This window comes from Trachurus japonicus, chromosome 14 (genome assembly GCF_045865225.1).
Source record: "Trachurus japonicus isolate A0001 chromosome 14, Traja_1.0".
In the NCBI taxonomy this organism is placed as follows: Eukaryota; Metazoa; Chordata; class Actinopteri; order Carangiformes; family Carangidae; genus Trachurus; species Trachurus japonicus.
In genome coordinates, this window is record NC_140920.1 from 26,698,986 (window position 1) to 26,718,340 (window position 19,355).

General features: G+C 45.5%; 1 protein-coding gene across 1 annotated transcript; it reads right to left on the reverse strand.

Annotated features, from left to right (window-relative positions):
- Window positions 1-1,830: 1,830 nt before the first annotated feature.
- mntb (MAX network transcriptional repressor b) lies at window positions 1,831-14,554 on the reverse strand. Its single transcript, XM_085798701.1, has 6 exons — window positions 14,208-14,554; window positions 9,191-9,785; window positions 9,062-9,103; window positions 8,642-8,753; window positions 3,565-3,757; window positions 1,831-2,628 (listed from the first exon to the last, which is right to left on the reverse strand). Exons 1-6 carry the CDS (start codon window positions 14,278-14,280, stop codon window positions 1,847-1,849), a joined length of 1,797 nt encoding a protein of 598 aa, XP_085654827.1. The 5' UTR covers window positions 14,281-14,554; the 3' UTR covers window positions 1,831-1,846.
- Window positions 14,555-19,355: the final 4,801 nt, after the last annotated feature.

Consider the following 19,355-nt stretch of genomic DNA (forward strand, 5'->3'; position numbering starts at 1 on the left):
ATTTTGAAATTAGAGGAATTTGAAACTGATTTTCCAGATGAAGGATTTCATCCTACCCGTTTAGGTTTTTGTATCACATCCAAACTTTATACAACCTCTAAGTGAAGAAAAAACCTCCTAGTTTTTAAAATAAATTTGACTCATGTCCATAGTACTAGCTTTTCTAGGTCAGCCTTCTCAGCAGTGTGACTTTATTATTCATACTCATTGCTTTTTCCAGATTTAAGAGCCTGTGCAGGAAGTTGTGTCGTGCCCTAAGAGCTGTGTGAGTAACATACATAGGTATAAAGTCCGGGATGAGGCAGCAGAGGGAGTTGTTGCATCAGAGTGAAGAGCATGAAACCCTGCGTCGCCCTACGGCGTGTAGAGGGAACGTCGCCCGCGATGGCGACGTGGGGAAACCCGTCACAGAGTGTTTGAGAGCAGACACCGTCAACAGCTGTTCCCGGCTCGTCTCTGAAATCAACTTCACTGAATACATTTGAGGCATTTATGATACGCTGACAGTGTGTGCACAAAAGCATGTGGAGTGTAAACACTGCAGAGAGTAACAGATATGTCTGTTCCAGCCTTCAACATGACCACTTCTCTTTCAGACGCCTTTGAGAGCAGCTTGACGGTGATTTCTGACCAAGGTTTGAAAGTGGAGACGACCACCTTTAGAGTTTGAATTCTTAAACTTTTTCAAAACTGTTAGAAAAATATTGGAAATCCTTTTTGTGCCAAGCTCCTAATCCCAACTTGGTTTTCCACTTTAACTTGGTGGTTTCCTACAGTGAAATCCAATGTCTGTGCAACAGGCAAAGGTCACACTGTCTGTCCTCATTAACCCCTGCACGTCAAACAATAACGCATGTTACTATATGTTAAGCAAACAAATCAATCCTTGCCCTAATTTTTATCTTTTAGTCATATGGATAACCAATTCAGAAAATCACAAACAATGTCTTTTTTCTTTTTTTAGACTTTTCTAATGTCATGAATGTGTTACCATCTATCCTGTTTTTCCTTTAATTATTTGGAAGGTGTTTGGTACCAAATAAAAGCTGAGAGTTGAAGCTTCACTCAGAGGAAGAAAGAAGAGGAAAGGTTTAAACAAAGAAGCAAAAACAACAAGTGAAGCAATATAAATGAGGAACTTTACAGTTGGTGGAGCTAAAAGACACGAGGAGCCGCGTGGTTCAGCGCTCTCTGCTTCACACTTGATCAAAACCCTGTGTCATTTATTAGGATTAGTGAGGTGCCTCTTCCTGCTCTCAAACGCATCAGTGACATTATTCCAGCACAATGCCCCACATGACATTGTGAACATGAATACAAAATGGGCATATACTGTATCACCATGACAACAGCCTTACGACAAACGACTCTCTCTCTCTCTCTCTCTCTCTCTCTCATGCGTTTTCCCTCGGTGGGTGAATGGATAGTTAAGGTAAATCCTTGATGCCTGAGTGTGAACTGAGCTTATTATGTTAGTGCTTCTGGTTGTAGAGGGAGAGAGGGGAAGGAAGGAAGGAAGGAAGGAGAGAAGAAGGCAAGGAAGGAAGGAAGGAAGGTAGAACAGAGTTCCTGTCTTTGCAGCGGAGACAAACGTCACAGTCTTATTTTCACAAAGATGGGCCTGACCCACGACTCTGTTTTCATCTTGTTGCTCACAAACCAACAGAGCTGCGACCAAAATATCTAAGATATCTGTCACGCGTTTGTGACAAAACAAGTGTTTTTTTTGTAAATTTTCATGTCTGTCAGAGATTCTCTGCTATTGATTATTGATCGGAGTGTGAAACTAATCCACGAGTTCTGAATCTTTCTCTCCTTCTGCCTGTCCCATTGTTTTTTAACTCTTTCAGGCCAGTTTGAGTGTGCTGACGGGAAAGGTCGGGACCGTAACCATGGTGACAGGGTTGAGGACGGCAGCCTGTCCCATCAGCTGGGGGTGGGGGGCCAGGACTGCGGTGGGTTTCCCTAGCGACGGGCTGCCCTGGCCGACCACGGCGCTGTTGACCTGGGCTCCGTTAGTGTTGGGCTGGGGGCCGGCCTGGACGTGCGGCAGCGTGTGGTGGGTGAAGGTGTGGGTGATGTGGCCCACCATGGTGGGCTGGGACACCGACACGCCCTGGGGGTACAGAGTCGGGAGGTGGGAGGGCAGGTGGGCCACGGGGTGGACGGTGATGTGTCCGATGGGCTGGGCCAGCTGCTGGTGGGCGGCGGCGCCCGCCTGGGCCGCCGTGATGGGCTGCGGGGTGGGGGGGTTGGGGCCGGGCGAGGGGGCGATGTGCGTCAGGTGCTTGTGGTTGGCAGGAAGAGCGTGGTTGACGGCCTGGATGACCGACGGGTGGGAGACGGCGGCGTGGGCGATGACGGTGGGCTGGACCTGCACCGCCGGCGGCTGGAGGGGATGCGGCGGCGGGCCCGGGGCCGGTGCGATGGCTTGAGGAGGAGGGGGGCCCGAGGGGGAGGGCGTGGTCAGGACCCCGGAGAGCGGCAGGGCGGCGTGCTGGATAGACAGGTGGGGGGCGAGCAGGGGCGCGGCTTGGAGGATGGGAGGCGTTAGTTTGGGCAGAGGCGCGGGAGCAGGAGGAGCCGGGACGTCCTCGTCCATGTCCTGTTCAAAGTTGTCTTCTCCTTCTGTAGAGAGACGGAAACGGTTCAGTTCAGTTTATTATGGATCCCCATTGTAAACTAAATAAACCCCATTCTTCCAGGGATCCTACGTTACAATATAAAATAAATAAAATAAAATATATATGCTCAATCTGAAAACACATATACTATAATACATGTTCAAATATTTAAGACATGTAAGACAATTCTCCTGAATTATCCTGTAGCAACATCAACTACATATAACACATCAAGCTGAACTGGGACAGTCAGTCAGTCAGTCATGATACACTGTTTTAGCGTCTGTACTCTTCTTAACTCAGCTGTACAGCCACTTGCTATGTTTGATAATGGATACTGTTTAATGTTTGTGCTCCATAACATGTTTTTTGTCGTGAGTTAAAGAGGAACTGTGCAAGTCTGGTTGCTTTTCCTCTGTTTTGCTAACCCTCCACCTGGACATGTGCATTTGTTTATAATAAAAAATCAATACATGGAGCGGTGGATAATGTTATATAACATATGTTACGACGTATATATTTGTGTAGTCTTAACTGTCATAAACAAAAGATTATGGGTTATGGAGCACGTTTGTGTGGCGGTGCTGCAGAGACGAGAGCTGGACACCGGGGTGGGGACCAGGTACTACACTGATGTTGCAAGGTTGGTTTTCAGCCGTGAGATGCCAGGTGAAGGCTCACTCGTAACAAGTCACAAGTCATGTAGTTAACTATCACAATTACTCTGGAGCTTTTTAATTAAGGTAAAAATGTGGCATAGCCACGAGAGAAATCCTGCTTAATTCCTCTTTATATTACTTTCACTTTCACTTTTATTTGACCAGTACATTCTCTCCTGCCATAAAAAGCTGCATCTGCCACTGTGCTGTTTGCTCTGTAACCTGTCGGGTAAAAGGCCAGACAGTGTGGCCTTGGCAGCTGCTGCGTCCCCTCCCTGTACCTGAGGCCGTGGACGTGGAGGCCTGGTCGTCCTCCGGCTGGATGGTCTGTCGGAGGACCCTGTCGATCTCCATGACGTCCATGCACTGGCTGAGCTCGTTCTTCAGCTCGGCCAGCCGCTGCTGCGTGGCGATCTTCTCTCGGGCCAAGCGCTCCATCTCGTGCTCGTACTCCTTCTCCTTGCGCTTCAGAGTCTTTGAGGGGGGAGAGAGACACAGACAGCAGAGAGGAGGAGAAGATGAAAACACTGCTAGCCTCTACAACACAGTCTGTCATGGTAGAACTAAGAGAATAAGATAATGTGCAAGTCCTCAAAGAAAGACTACGCTCACAGACAAAGGCCGGAAAACACGTGTGGAAAAATGATTGATAATGTGATCCAGTGTGAATTACATCATAACTGCATATTGTCATTTATAACATTACAAATATAAAATATTGTCTTGGCCTGCTTCATTAGTTCTGATCGATGCTGCTGTGTTGTTGAGCTGCTGTTAAAAAAAGTTCAACACTTGAGGAAACCCCTTTAATATGAATCAGATGGGGGAAGTGTTGGATTTGTATTAATGGAAGCAAAAGCTATTTAACAAGGCAATTAGCTTCAGATCATAAAACAGGGAAATGGGGTAATAAAGAATATTCAGACACAAAAACAAAGGGGAATTGAAGTGACAGCCTTGTTCTGTCTCTTGTAAATCAAGACCCCGGCCACAATGAGAGAATAAACTTTTAGTTTTAAATAGCTGCAGTGTGAGGAGCTGGCCTTGCAAAAGAAAAAGGGAATTCATTTTTCCTCTGTGGAGTCTCGGCCCTTCCCACTTTCCTCCCGGCTTGCACAACCCTGAAACAATATGTCCTCCTCGTTATCCCAGTTTCATACAGCAGCAGGAAGGCATGCATGCAAATGCAGGCGTGTTTACACTGCTTTTGTCTGTCATCTGCCGGAGCTCCTCCCATTTCCTGGATAACATGCTTGTTTTTCAGAGAGAACAGGGTCAGAGTGGATGTGAACCAAATTCATCCTCGTCGACCACAACAGCCGCGGTGTCACAGGATCAGTCAGGTACGGCTGATTATTGATTATTGAGTGCTGCGATTGCCGTGTGCAGAGAAGTAAACAGCACGTGTAAAACACAGCAGGAGGGAAAAAAAAGGAAACTTTACCTAACCACGCTATATCTGTGACCCAGTTTCTGTGTGGGTCAGCTGACGCATGAACACCAAACAGTACGACAGGCTAAGAACATTAACACAGATTACTAGGGAGGAATGAGGGAGAGGGAGAGGCACAGAAGGAAAAGGGGTGGGTGAAAAGAGGACAAGGGATGGAGAGGAGAGGCAGGAAGAGGCCAAAGGGATTATGTTAAAAAAAAACTAAAACTAATCAAAAGCTGGCGGATTTTTGCTGGTTAATTTCACAATTTACTGGAAACTAATCCGGCTCGCTGGTTCAACAGTCGACCTTGGTTCTGGATATAACAAAAAAAAAAAAAGAAGAAGCAGAAACTAAGCAGAAAACAGTTTCCTGTGTAAACTGTGGCCGACCTGGAGGAGAAAATCAAGATGGAAATAGAGGCGAGAGGACAGAACATGAGCACATGGGGACACATGATCCTACTACAGGACACTCACTTCACTGAGCAAAGCTGTTTACTCTGCAGCCACGTGACGGCCTCACACGCGAGCCCACTCTCCTCTGCGCTCCCGTCCAAACTCACAGTTCTCTCTTTGAACAACGGCTCACACCCCAGACCTGGTCAACTCCTCCATGACAGCTCCACGCCTCTCATCCATCAACCCCCCCCCTCTATGTGCTTCCACACACCGAGCCTCTTCCAGTAATTCTACTAGAGGTCTGCAGTCAAGACTTTTCGTTTTGTTTTTCTCTTTTCTTTTCTCTTTCTTTTTTTCCCCTTTTATTCTGTGTCCGTTTTATATGTGTTTGTGGTTTTGTTGGATGTATGTATCAATAATGATTTGTATGGACTGTTTAAACCAAACCAAATGAAATAAATAAAAGTTGATCACAAAAAAAAGAAAGGACTTTTGGAAATCAAACTCCATTATAAATGTGACCATCAGTCCTCTGATACTCTATGTTAATAACACTGTTTTTACTAGTTGTTATTCCAGCTGATTCATGTCCGTTTCTTTTTCCTCATATCTTCTCCTGTGTGTCTGGTGCCTTTGCGCCACCTCCTCGCTGGATATACTGGAGACAAAGCGTGACACTACTGACACACATACAGTCACACAGCCAATCAGTGGCTGGCCAACACCTGTCTACGTGTGTGCGCATGTGTATCCATGAACATCATTTCAAGGTCTTCCCATGCGGACCCAGACACCATTAGTCCTGCAGCAAATCACCAAGGAAACAGCTGCCACCCAAAGCCGTTTCCTAGGTAACCCCATCCGCCAGGATTTGGTTGCTTGTGCACCAATTTGTAAAAAAAAAAAAAGAAAAAAGAAAAGAAAAGAAAGGGGAAAAAAAGAAAAAGCATAAGGAGCGATCCAATTGGGTGAAGCATAAGGGTAATTACATATAAGGAGTGATGTGGCTGGACGTTTGCCAACAGGGTGCTTCAGATCACTCCCGACCCCTCCCCCTCTTCTCTTCCTCCTCCTGTACACTTCCGTGCCTCACTCCCTCTCCTTCTACTCCCCCATCCACTGCTCCTTGGACACCCTTCCCCCCCTGTTCCCCTCCTCCTCATCTGCCTCATCTATGCCTCCTTTATTCTTCCCATTTTAAAATGTGCTCCTCTAAACGAGTGGAGGGTGATGATATTTAGCCTGTCGGGGTCCGATGCCTCTGCAACAGGAGAGCTGGAGAAGCTCACGGCTCCATGACCATTGACAAAAAAAAAGACCAAAAATAACAGGTTTTGATTGGTGTAGGCGCCGCATCGCACACGCCCTCTTTCACACTCTCCCATGCAGACAAATATGGAGGAAACAGACCGACTACAGTGTCCTGGCCACCTGCTGCCTGTTGCTATGGTTACCAAGCGTTCTGAGGGCCAGAGAGACAACGGGGCGAGGTGGAGGGGAGAAAAGGGCGAAACAGCCAGAGGTGAAGAACAAAGGGAACCTGATACGTCCTGCCCACTGTTACAACCACAGAGATGCTGCTCCCCTGCACTGTTAGTGTACCAGTACCTGTCACTGTCTCCCCCTCCCTCCCTCTTTCCCTCCCTCCCTCCCTCCCTCCGCAGTCTGGAGGTGCAGAGCAGATCGGAGTGGGCGAGCTACGGTGACGTCATCGGGCTCGCACTAGCCATGTGCTCAGATCTCACATGGCTCAGGGAGAGGAAGGAGGACTGAGGTTTACATGAGGAGAGGTAGCGAGAGAGAAGGTGGGGGTGGGTGGAGGGGTGGAGGGGTGGGGGCACTCAACTAGAATAAAACCTACTGATTACTGTATTGCCCCAAATATAAGCAGGTATTTTATTCTGAAAATTTAATTTGGGAGAGGGTAACATCATGGGGTTCAATTGCATTTGATCAAATCCAAATCCTCTCAAATCCCTAAATCGAATCTCTGCCATCAATAGATGTTTTTATTTCTTTCTGAATGACAATATCTGGTAAAATAATGCCCTGTGTTTTTATTTTCACTCAAAACGGAAATTGATACTAGATATTTAAAAGAATCAAGCTTCATCTAATCTCATAAACTGCACAATTGGTTTATTTATTTTTGATTTATCCTTTGCTAAAACTTAAGTTATCTTCTATTTGACATTCAACATAATTAAATAACAATAAGGCTGCGGCAAAACCAGTTAAAAATGGAGCAGGGCTGAACAATTCATCACAATGTAACTGAAAATCATAACTTGGCCCAGTGCAAAATCCAGATCACATGAGCTGCAATTTATAGCTTCATTTTTTATAAATATGTCTCAACATTGTTGTGCATTGTCAGCATCACATAGACAGAGCCAACAAATCATATTCATAGACATAATAAAGAGGGGTGAGGGTTAAACATGTTTGTTTGGTACAAGACCCAACAAAAACCACAATCAAATATCTGACCATATAATCGCAATATGTTGTTTTTTGGACATCGTGCAGGCCTGTAAAATACAACTAGACTGGCGTCCTCTAACTACCTGTCTGTAACAGTGTGAGGTTTTGTGGATGGAGAATGGGTCAACCTGCCTTCTTCACATTTATTTCTAAAGGACAAACACTGTGTGATTCCAGCAGCAGCAGCAGCTTTTCTTTGCCTCATATCAAACCCACCACCATCGTCTCCTGTCAAAGACTGCGCCTCCAATCCCTCTGTGTGGAGCTCCCTGAAGGCTGGCCCAACATCTTACAGGCAGCCTTGTTTTTTTGCACGTTCTTCCATCTCATGGCCTAATTTATCTCCTTCTGCTGACTCTCCACAGTTTACAACATCCAACTCAACATCATGACAGTCCTGCTCCTCTGAAAAAAGAGACGCTGCATCTGGCTTCAGGCTGCAGAAACCTTCCCTCGTCTGCTTAGACGTAGACTGAGAACTCACTTCAGGCTACACAGTTCCTTCCTGTACACCCCCTGCCACATTATATGTTTGTATTTTCTATACAACTACAATATGCTAAGTCTTTCCCCACATTCATATCAGTCCTTCAAGTTATCTATCTCTCATAACAACCTACTACCTTGTGTTGTGTGTCATTGTATGACTGCAGGATGAAGTTACACAACGCTGCTGCTGGATAAGAATCTCAGTGAGGTGTTTCAAATGCAAATATAAAGTTTCAACAAATTTAACTCCAAGTATGTTATAAAAAAACACTAACTTTGTGTAAAACAGCAAAGAATCTTGATTTCTACACCGCTGATTATGGGCTGATTCAGCAGCAGACGCCATATCATGGTCACAAGAGACGAACACAACTCAGAACAGCTTATGGCCAACAAAACAGGCATTGTATAGCAGTTACACCAAAGCTCCCATAGCTGAGAGAGACTGGAGAGAGATGAAACAACAAGATGACAAACAGGAACCAAGTGATTTTCCAAGTGATTGTGTTGGATCACACCTATACATGAAAGCTTACTGAAACCCGTCTTACCTGTATGTAACGCAAAGCACTGCGGAGCACGCTGAGGTTGGAAGTTTTCTTCTCGTCAACATTTGGAACGTTCTTCTTCAGTGTCTCAAAACACTCTTTGAGGTGTGCTCGCCTGAAGGTGCCAAGAGCCAAAACGAGATTTGGTTGTGATTAGCTAAATGTCTTGGAAAATACGTCACCATCTATTGGTTAAGTCAATCATTTGCTCAAGAGGTTGTTGACATCACAGGGAATATATAACTCATCTTGCATGTTTGAGAAGGATTTCATGGTTCACTAATAGGCTGAGGGACTGTCGTGACCTTTGGGCTGACCTACGACACTCTTTTGTAACTGACTAAATCATGTCTGCTGTAACTCCTGCTGAGGTCACATCAACTGCAGCAATGAGGAGGTTCAATGTGTTGAGTTGTGACTCACCTGTTCTTCTCCAGTTTGTTGTGCACTTCTCTGGTCCCCGCTCTGGAAACACAAAGACAACGATCAAATTGTTACACCCAGTTACACGTTTGTTTCAAATTTGACACAAACGCAGACACACAAACTGACCCTCCTGGTCTCCTCTTGCCCTCCATCCCCCTCAGGTCCTCCATCGTCACTCCGTTGGGCCGCGGCTGGGACGTGGGTGAAGCTTGATGGGGAACCAGTGCGTGTTGAGAGCTGGAGCCGTTAGTGCTGATGGAGGTTGAGTACTGAATCTGAATCTGAGGCTGCGATTGGTTGGGCTTCACGCTAATCGGCTGCGGGCTAGTCTCTACTTTCACCTGGGGGGCGCACAGCAGGTGACGAGAGGCCGGCTGCTGCTGCTGCTGCGGGGGGGAGGAGGCTTTCTTGATTGGCGGGGAGCCGTTGAGCGACGTGGCGGCGGCGGCGATCGGCGTCGGGAGCGGGAGGGCCGGGACCGAGGGGGCGGCGGTGACGACCGGAACCATCGGGATGACGGCGATGGGGACTTGGTGGGGTAGGAGGGAGGGGGGCGGAGGGGCGGGGTGGGGGTGGGCGTGGTGCGGCTGTTGCCGGTGAGTGTCATCGCCCCAGACGACGTGGTTGGCTCTGGCCAGCTGGGATGGCGAGGTCACGAGATCCACGGGCCTCGACTCCTCCTCCTCTTTGATCTCCTCCTCCTCTTTGATGTCCTTCTCCTCTTTGATGTCCTTCTCCTCTTTGATCTCCACTGTAAGGAAGCACAGGGCAGACAACACAACACAGGACAGGAAGTTAGACAAAACTGTCCTGATGTCACTGAACACAACTTTGGACAGCATGATAATTATACTTCTCTCTGATTAAAGGTCCGGTGCGTAAAATACGGGGAAAACAGTGACATCTAGCATTCTGATTCTATTACTTACGTATTAAAGCTGTACAGAAAAGAAAAATGAATTTGATTCCACTATGGGCCATGAAATTAGTGTAATAACTCATCTATCAGACGATGTAGGTCAAACTTTGTGCAAAATTCTATTTTCGAGTAAATCCAGGATGAAAGTGTGGTATTCTATTTCGCCTTGGATAATGCAGGCGCACGAATTATGCGTCACGTTGCTCACGATTCACCAGCCACTGATATATTATCAAACGTCTGAGATACACACACACACCAAGCTCGGTCTCGCCCCAAACATTGAATATCCCGCCCGCTCAATAACGACCAATCCAATTTGTTTTCCTTACTCGGGTAAACTCGTGCGGCAACTCGGGAAACTCGTAGAAGGAGGTGTGACAAACAGGACAAACGTCCATTTCTGAACACCTCTAAATAATTCTACTGTTTATCTATGAACATGAAACTCTTGCACTCTCTAAGCAAGACCCTTGCTATGTGTATATAAATACAAAAGATAAATTATAAGGCTATGAAAACCAAACAGATTTTGTTCTATAGCGATTATACATTTATACGTACATATATATTCATTGGTAGCATATTCAGATTTTTCCAATAAATCTTGACAAATATTACACACTGGACCTTTAACTACTTGTTTTTGTACTGTTGTGTTTCTATTTTTAATCTGACATACTCTGCATTCTTTATGTTTCCATGTGATGCACCCACTTACTTTCCTTACTGTAAATCTCTAAAGTTGCATGAAAGGTGCTACATGCAGTAGCCTATATGATGACACACACGTCACATATACACACAAAATGTCAAGAATAGCTCTACAGCCTGTTTAAATTAATCATTTATCATTGTTGATTTATCGACCTTCACCCAACTGACTGATGCTCTTCAGGTGATCTTAGCTGCTCCGCTGTCTGAGCAGTGAAAATCTCAACAGTATGTGCACACAAAAAGTGATGTCATCGGGGAATCAGACAGTGGGGAGGGGGGAGATTTTTTTCTTTTTACAGAAATTGTGTCTGCATCTCTTTCCTTGGTGGAGAGAACCCCCCTCCCCTCCCCTCCACTCCCTCCCTCCCTCCTCCTCCTGTGTCTGCCCTGTGATTGGACCGATAATATCCAACACCGAGCATGCTTCTGCCTGTGGGCTACGTCATGGCCGTCTGACCAGAGGACGGTTGTCAAGGAGCCACTCGGTCGACCGCAGCTGGCACCATAACAGCACATATATGAAGTATATTGTTATGTGTCAAATAAAAGCAAAAATAAGCCCAATAATAAACCCAGCAGATGACAGGGGGTGTTCCCACACTGTGATGCATGCGGAGGCCTACACACAAGCGCGCACACACGCTTAATGATGACTGAGTAGTTATTGTTGCACACCGGAGAAGGCGGAGCAGACTCAAAGCGATATGGAAAGCCCGCCGTTACCATGGAAACAGCAACATTAGAAACAGAAGATCCCAGGGATTCCTCAAAGCTGCCCCCCAACGCCAACATGCAGCGCAGCCATCACTAGCATTATGGAACAAAACTAGAAACGCCAGATGTCGACGCGGCGAGCTGCGTATTCACTCAACATTCACCCGAAACATGACAACACTGAACTCATTGATGATGCTGATTCAGCTCACCTGGAGCAACTGTCGTCATGTTGATGTGCATGACTAAACTCTGCACCGCTCATTCAGAACTGTATGTTTCTGCTTAATATCTGTGCGATCTGGTAATAACTCCATCGCTGTGATAATAATGAACCTGGGAGTTACTAAATTATTCATGTGTCTGTTCTGAACCCCTGCTGAGCAGTGAGAAACAGACTACAGACAACTCCCTCCTTCTCTTGGGTGCTGTGTTTGGTTTGAAGCTGGGATGTCCCAGGTGAACAGGTGCTGATGAGACGATTGAAACGATTACTTTATAGTTACAGATCACCTGTGGTCAGTGCTGCGGCTGATGGAGGGACTGTGTGCTGTATAGGCGTCGCTACAGGCCACCAAAACAACACCACATGACAGCTGTGTGGAAATGTGAGACTGACATAATGTACATAATCCGACATCTGCCATGGATCTCATTCACAGATGATCTATGTTGGACAAAGAATAAATAAATAAAAAACACAAATCGGTGTGTTCTTAGATTTTTTTGTTTTTCCTTCTCTGTCTTTTTGTATTTGTTCTTAACTGGACCTAGAGTCTGTAGCTAATCAAATGTATCTCTATCTCTATCTCTATCTATCCAGTGTGAGAATAGGCTGCTCTCCTCTTTCATAAAACTGATTGAATCTTTTTTTAACAGACAAGGAATCTCAATTAATCAGAGACAGTTGTAAGTAAAATGAGCTCAAATAGTTATCAAGTTACAGTTTCTTTTTTACACTTATTATCAGTTTGTTCTGCAGTTAACACTGAGCATACTAACACCATTCATTGCCATGTGTTTAATTTTGCAACATGATACTGATTCAATGAACATGCTGTGATTAATCTATTCACCTATGACAGTGAATTGTGTATAATGTCCATTGTAATTTTAACACACAGACCTTTGATGTCCAGTACTCCAAACCTATTCACTTTACTGTCACGTGCGATAGTTTAAACAGTATAATAATTACAATTTCACTGCTTTTAAGATGCACTGGTGTCACGTAGGAGCAACTAGGAACAAAATGCAGATGAAAAAAAAAAAACTGGACACACTAAAAAGTCCAGAAAGCAGAAGTAAAAAATAAAACCAACCGAGAGTTTACTGACATATTGTTTCTTTCCTTTGCTCTTGTAGTACAATCCACACACAAACACCATGGCCCAGATTGTCAAATGCACGCTAACATAAATTACATAACTCCTGCATTGAGAGAGGCTGGGTTTGGGTGGGGGGTGAGCACAGGGAGGTTTGCCCTACTTACCCCCCTTTCTCTCTCTCTCTCCAACCCGCCACTGTCAGTGGGCTGAATGGGAAGGGCGGGGACGAGGAGTGTTTGTACGTCTATGCATGAGTGTGTGTGTGTGTGTGTGTGTGTGTGTGTGTGTGTGTGTGTGTGTGTGTGTGTGTGTGTGTGTGTGTGTGTGTGTGTGTGTGTGTAGGTGTGTTTCTAGGGGAGGGGAGGGGAGGAGAGGAGAGGGAGGGGGGGTGCACGTGGTCGCTGTGGGCGGATCATAGCACGCGGTAGGGTAAGTATGCAGGCAGGCAGGGAGGGAGGCGGAGGTGGGGGAGCGGGGGGGTGATTTGTCTGACACGTCATCAGAGGGTAGAAACACAAAAAGCGGCCCCCTGCCCCCTTTCACCGAGTCACTGATCCTTATGTCGATTGACAGCTCATCGCTTTCGAATAAACAGGAAACTATATTATATTATATTTCATTAGACTGGACGGAAGGTTTAATCTGCTCGCGCGCGGATATACAAATGGGACGGGGTGAGCGCGTGAGTGCCCGCCCCAGTGTGTGTCATAAGATAGCTGAGCGATGTCAGGGTATTATGTAAAGAGCAGCCACTGCTCGCCACCGCCCTGCTGGTGCTCGACGGGCAAGAACTGGGGCAAATCGACTCAGTGAGGGATCTTTTATAACAGATAACTAAAAAAAAAAAAAAAAAGTCTGTAGGAAACACCAGCCCTCCGTCTCTGACTCACGGTTTTTATTTCTATTTTCAGCGAACGGATTTAAATCCCCAAATAAAGTGTACACTTGACATCCAGTTGCCTCACAATAAAGATCCAACACAGACACAGACTTCAGGTTCTGATAGAGACACAGCAGAGGACTTCCTAACACACACACATACACTCACACGCACATACTTACACACACACGCACCCACGGTGAGTCACTAGTGTCTAAACTGTCACACACACACACACACACACACACACACACACGCCGTGAGCGCGCAAAGTAGTTCGGAAAAACAACTTTGGCCGTTTCCGCATTAACAAGACAAATGTGTGCAACAATTATCCATCAGGAAATGCCGATAGTTCGCTCGTGAGTCGAGTCTTTCATTGGCACGAACCCAGTAGCGATAAACAAAAAACTACAAACGCTTCCGTCCCCCCACAGGCGGGTCAGTTGAAACTGCAAACTCAGTCGGTTGGTAGTAAATGGGATCCAGAGCCTGAGAAGGCAGCGTTACTTGGAGCTCACGTTATTTTGCGTCCTGTGCGGCGGCGGCGGCGGCACGGTGCAGCGGTCTGCTGTGTTAACTCACCACGTGTGATCTGTTGTTGCTGGGCTTGCCATTCCAGGTATCTGGCCGCCTCCAAAAGTGTATCGATGCTCATTGCGCGTAAACCCTCACGACAGGCAACCCGGTGGCCCGGGACGGAAAGAGGAAAAAGACCGAGGGGGGGTAGGTAGTGTCCCGCTAGGAAGCGCCGTGTGCACGGTTCACACCCGCAGGCCCAGTCTTGTCGTCCCGTGTTCCTCCTGGAAGCAGAAGGGCAGTTTTTAATCCGGCCGAGCGGAAAGTAGATCCTCACATACGTAAAAAATAGGATTGCAACAAGATGGCGATGCGAGCAGTGGAATACACACAACAAGGCGAGTCGTGTTCTCGTTAAGACCCGCCCCTCCCGGGGTCCTGCCCCGCCCTGTTACTACGGCCGCAGCCAAAACCAGGCGGCCGCGTCACTCCGCGCTCCTCCGCCGCGGCCAGCAGTCTCGTCCGCCGCTGGCCCAACAAAACCACAAAATGTAACTTGTTCTGACAGGATAACCATCATTACTTGTCTTTAAAAGCACCGGGAGCAAACTCCGCTCAGGGTGGAGCTGAGTGTGTCTGAGAAACCCCGGGGAAGAGAAGTCCCGTCGCCGTCGCGCCCTGTCCGGGTTTTCGTTCCCGCAGCTGACCTGCAGCGCATGAAGACCAATCAGGCACAGGCGGACCAATCAGAGCTCAGAACAACAAGGCATGGTGCTGGTCCACATGGGCACCCGCCCGGCCCGAGCGCGGCTCATTTGCATGGCGAGAGCGTGACTGGCCACCCTGCTGTCTCGAGATCACATCTGTCAATCAAGCGGCAAGGGGCGGGGCTTACTAGTGTATGTGGGTGAGTGCTGTGGGGGAGCGGCTGGCTGACCAAATTGTAGCTACTATTATTAGTAGGTTGACGTTAAAGCTTGAATCATATTAAAACTGAAATCTAAAGTTTAACTAATACTAGCGATGAGGGTCCATTCTGCAGACAGGTTCTCCATTATTACAACTTAACCTGGGATAATTACAGTGAAGATATTTCTATTGAATTGTACAGAAATCTCTGATGATGTGTTTTTGGAGCACACTTTGAGATGCACGAGATTGCATCATAATCTCCTGATGAGACTATAGCCTAAACCGTGAGCATATCTGCTTGATAGAGTGGTGGGTAGATGAAGAAGATGGATATTCTAAATTCTCTGTATACTAAGTATTATCCATGGATATGCATCAATTTGCATAGTAGATATATACTGTACACACACACACACACACACACACACACACACACACACACACAGATGGTAACAGTAAAAAATGTACAAACTTAAAAAACAGAATCTATTGGTATTCATTGCTCATGATGTTTTGTAATCGTTAGATTGTCTTTATGATTCTAGCTGGCAAAGTTTGCATAATAGTATTTTATTTCCCCTTTCCTCTTGCCAGTTGCATCTGCATCTCTCCCTAGATTTTCATCTCCCACCCACTCTTTCTGTCTCACACTGAAAAAATTATCATTGTGCTTTACTGCATCACAAGGATTTTCTCTTTCTCTGTACAACCACTTCTTTCCATATGGTAAAGTGCATTGAAGTACTGCTCTTCTGTTGGTTATCATGTATTGTGTTTCTATATGTCAGCCGATCTGCAATCTGCGATGCAACATCAGTGGTGATTCATGCAATGTACTGTATCTCACTCAGGCTGCAAATAAATCTCACTTAAGCGTTAGAATAAATGGTTTATGTTGCAGTCATGTACTCTACACAAATGCATGTATGTCGGGTGTGCATGGCTGCATGGTAACAGCCTTTGATTGGACACCACGGAGTCATATATATCCTCCACTACATCAGAGTCTGACAGTCTCTCAGCCAATCCAAACAGAAGCTTTAGGTTAATAAGAGCTGCCTTCGCCACGGCATGCACTCTGCCTGCACATACAAACCCACTAACACAATTACTGCCTGGACCATCCAGCTACCAGCTTGTCAGCTTCGTCTGAAGAAATCCGAAACTCACGATAATCAAGTGCAAATGCAAGTGAGGGAGAGTGTAAATGTGAGGGGATAGGAGTCGGTTTGCAACAGGCTGAGATACCATGACAGCAAGCATGAGAGAAAATTAATGAGGCAGAGAGGGAGGGGGCAGGAGGAGGGAGAGAGAGAGAGAATAGGGAAGCTAGAGCTGCAGCACATGGTAAGCACATGAGCTGCGTGAAAAAAAGAAAAAGAAAGTCCACGGGGGATGTATGCATATACAGAGGGAAAAGGAGGAGGAGAGAAGGGGGTGGCTTGGAGAGAGGGAGATGGTGGGAGGGATGTGAGGCAGGGACGGGCTGACCCAGTTAGAAGTGCTGCATCACTAGTGGATCTACAGAGAGACAAAGAGGAAGCAGTGGAAATACAGGAGACTTAGTGTCCAGCGTGGAGTCAGAGACCTGAGGTGAAAAGACTAAATAGAAAACCTTAATTAGTTGGCTTTATTAAAACTTGTTATTTGTGTTTAGTTTGCTTGTCTTAACCCTTTAAAGAGTCCTGCCTATTCATAACAAACACATTTTAAGCCTATCCTCAAATGATGTTATAGTGTCTCAGATTATGACATGATGGTGACCATTTAGTCCATTTCTTTGACCAGTTTCCTTGAAAAGTTGAAAGTGTGCACACCTCAGATATTCACAACCTCACAGTGTTTCTCTGCTGCTTCCTCTGAGACACTAAATGTTCAGGTTTATTATAGTTTCCATGACATCTGTGTGTGCGACCACTGCTCACTCAAACACTATGAGGAAGCAGCTGCTTTTTTTCCTTATAGGGACATGGGATGGGATCTCTCAACACATTCTACCACTAGAGAGCGCCACATCCAGCAACACCACACCTCACTCCATCCTCCTCCTCCTCCTCCTCAGGCTTTGCAGGGATTATTAGAACACTGGTCACGTCAGCTATAGTGTGGCACACGTAAGCTATACTGGGATGACACACAAACCTATATATTGAGCACAGACCCCTGCAGCTCTTTGGTCTGTGATTACTGAATATGAAACCGGTATTTTGTCAGCACGTGTGAATAAAGGAAGCCGGTCTGCTGTGTGCATAATACTGGTCAGTTCTTTGTGAGAGGATCAATACAGCTGCATCTGACACACAGCTCTGATGTATACATCGACCTTGGAGACTCTTCAACACTTCCTCATCAAGCTGGTTCATCTGACTTATCCACCTCTTTGCAGCACCTCTGGCTTTATTCCTTTGCTATTACATCTGTGTGAGCAGTTCTGTCAGAGAAAAAGGAGAGAAGTGTGTGTGTGTGTGTGTGACCTTGAGAAGACATATTAAGAGAAATTGAGCGTCTTCTGCCCTGTTTTGATGTTGTTCGTCTTGCATGCGAGGAAAAAGTGTGCGCAAGGCATGAGAGAGAGCAGCGGTGAGCGGATGTAGGCCAATGTTTCTACTCCAGTTCCTCTGCTGAGAAACCAGAGTTTCAGAGTGAGACAGGTTTATTATCCTTTCATTAACTCGTCTGAAGCCGCCTCTCAGTTCTGTGCATATACGTCTGAGTGTCCCTTCACTGTGTGTTTGTGTGTTCCCGTTATCACTTTCCTTTTACTGCATGATGAACCTTGGGTTTTAACCACCTTCTCTTTTGGCGTTCATCCATCCTGCCCTCATGCCTTACTCCACCACTCCCTGTTCCTCCTATCTATGGAGGTACATTTGTGTCTTTATTATTCAATCAAAAGAAAAGTCGATTTAAAGAAAAAAGATATTTTCAATCAAAACAAACTTCACTTCAATCAAAAAAAGCCTTTTCAATAAATAAAAAAGGGTGTGTGAATGCAAAAAAAATTGCATTCAAGCTCTTTTCTTTCTTTGAAACATTTTTTTTTTTTTGATTGAGGTGAGTTATTATTTGATCGAAAGTATTTTTGGGGGATTAAAGTCATCTTTTCTTATATGGGCCTTATGGGTAGGGTATTTGTGTCCTTATAATTCAATCAAAAAAAAGTTGATTTAAACAAAAAGGATATTTTGAATCAAATACTAACTCACTTCAATTTAAAAAAACCTTTTCAATCAGGAAAAAGGGCAATATTTATGGGGCATTCAAACACTTTTTTTTGATTGAAAATTTTATTTTTTTTATTGAAGTGAAGTTTGTTTTGATTGAATAATAAAGACACAAATGTTCTCCCATATTCCTCCACCCTCAGACCTGTAAAAGACAGAGCAAGGTGTGGCGCTAACTTAACACGCTTGCCGTTCTGGTAACTGTTGCCAGGATACTGCAGAGCACAGAGGAAAGAGTAATTGCTGTGTGGGTGAGCGAGCAGGTGTGTGTGTGTGTGTGCAGAGGAAGGCTGGGGTACAGTACATAATTGATAAGGAGAGGCGGGGGGGCTCTGCAGTTTAAGTTATTAGATTTATCCTGAGGAATAAACGTCACAGCGTGTTGGGACTCTTCTCTTACCATCTTTAGGACTTCCTGCCACATCCTCTTCCTCCTCGTCTCACAACTCATTGATCAACAAAACTACTGGGTCAAGACTGATGTGTTTGGCTTCTGTCTCCATCGGTAAGAGCAGTGACAGTATCTGACCCGTGTTCAGATTCAAGCTGATGCTGAGAGACCACTGCACAGCGCCAGAGCCAGATAGTTATACATAAATAATATTTGCTGTTTCCAGAGCAGCCGCTTCAAAGTTTTGTCTAGTGACCCATTTCTTTCTGAAGACTTTACTCCGATGATTCCTAGATTTGCTTTAATATGAACATTTAATTTCGTGGACCACAGGCTGTCTTGAGGAGATATTTCCTAATTGAGCCAAATTTTATTTGATGGGTTTCTCAGAACACTGAAGTGCTATTAGAAGAAAGGACTTAATATAATAATAATATAAGTTCCTGTGGAGCAGACCGCTTCAAATAGACATTTATAAACAAGCGTTTCGCCTAAAAACTAGACAAGATTTGTTTTTGATCTTGTAGTCTACTCCTTGAGGTTTTTTATTTTAGATTGACCACAAGATGGTGCCATCATGGGAAAAGCAAAAAAAAAAAAAAACACAATGCTGGTGATACAGATGATGACATGAGAACTGAATGACGCCGTAGTTTCCTCAGCTCTTTTATGTGGTATGGGGCAGGA

Coding starts and splice junctions, on each gene's coding strand:
- mntb (XM_085798701.1), bottom strand. CDS start 14,280: ATGAGCATCGATACACTTTTGGAGGCGGCCAGATACCTGGAATGGCAA. Junction 3,758..8,641: donor GTGCTTTGCGTTACATACAG/GTAAGACGGGTT, acceptor CCCCCCTCAAAG/ACTCTGAAGCGCAAGGAGAA. Junction 2,629..3,564: donor CTCCACGTCCACGGCCTCAG/GTACAGGGAGGG, acceptor GTCTCTCTACAG/AAGGAGAAGACAACTTTGAA.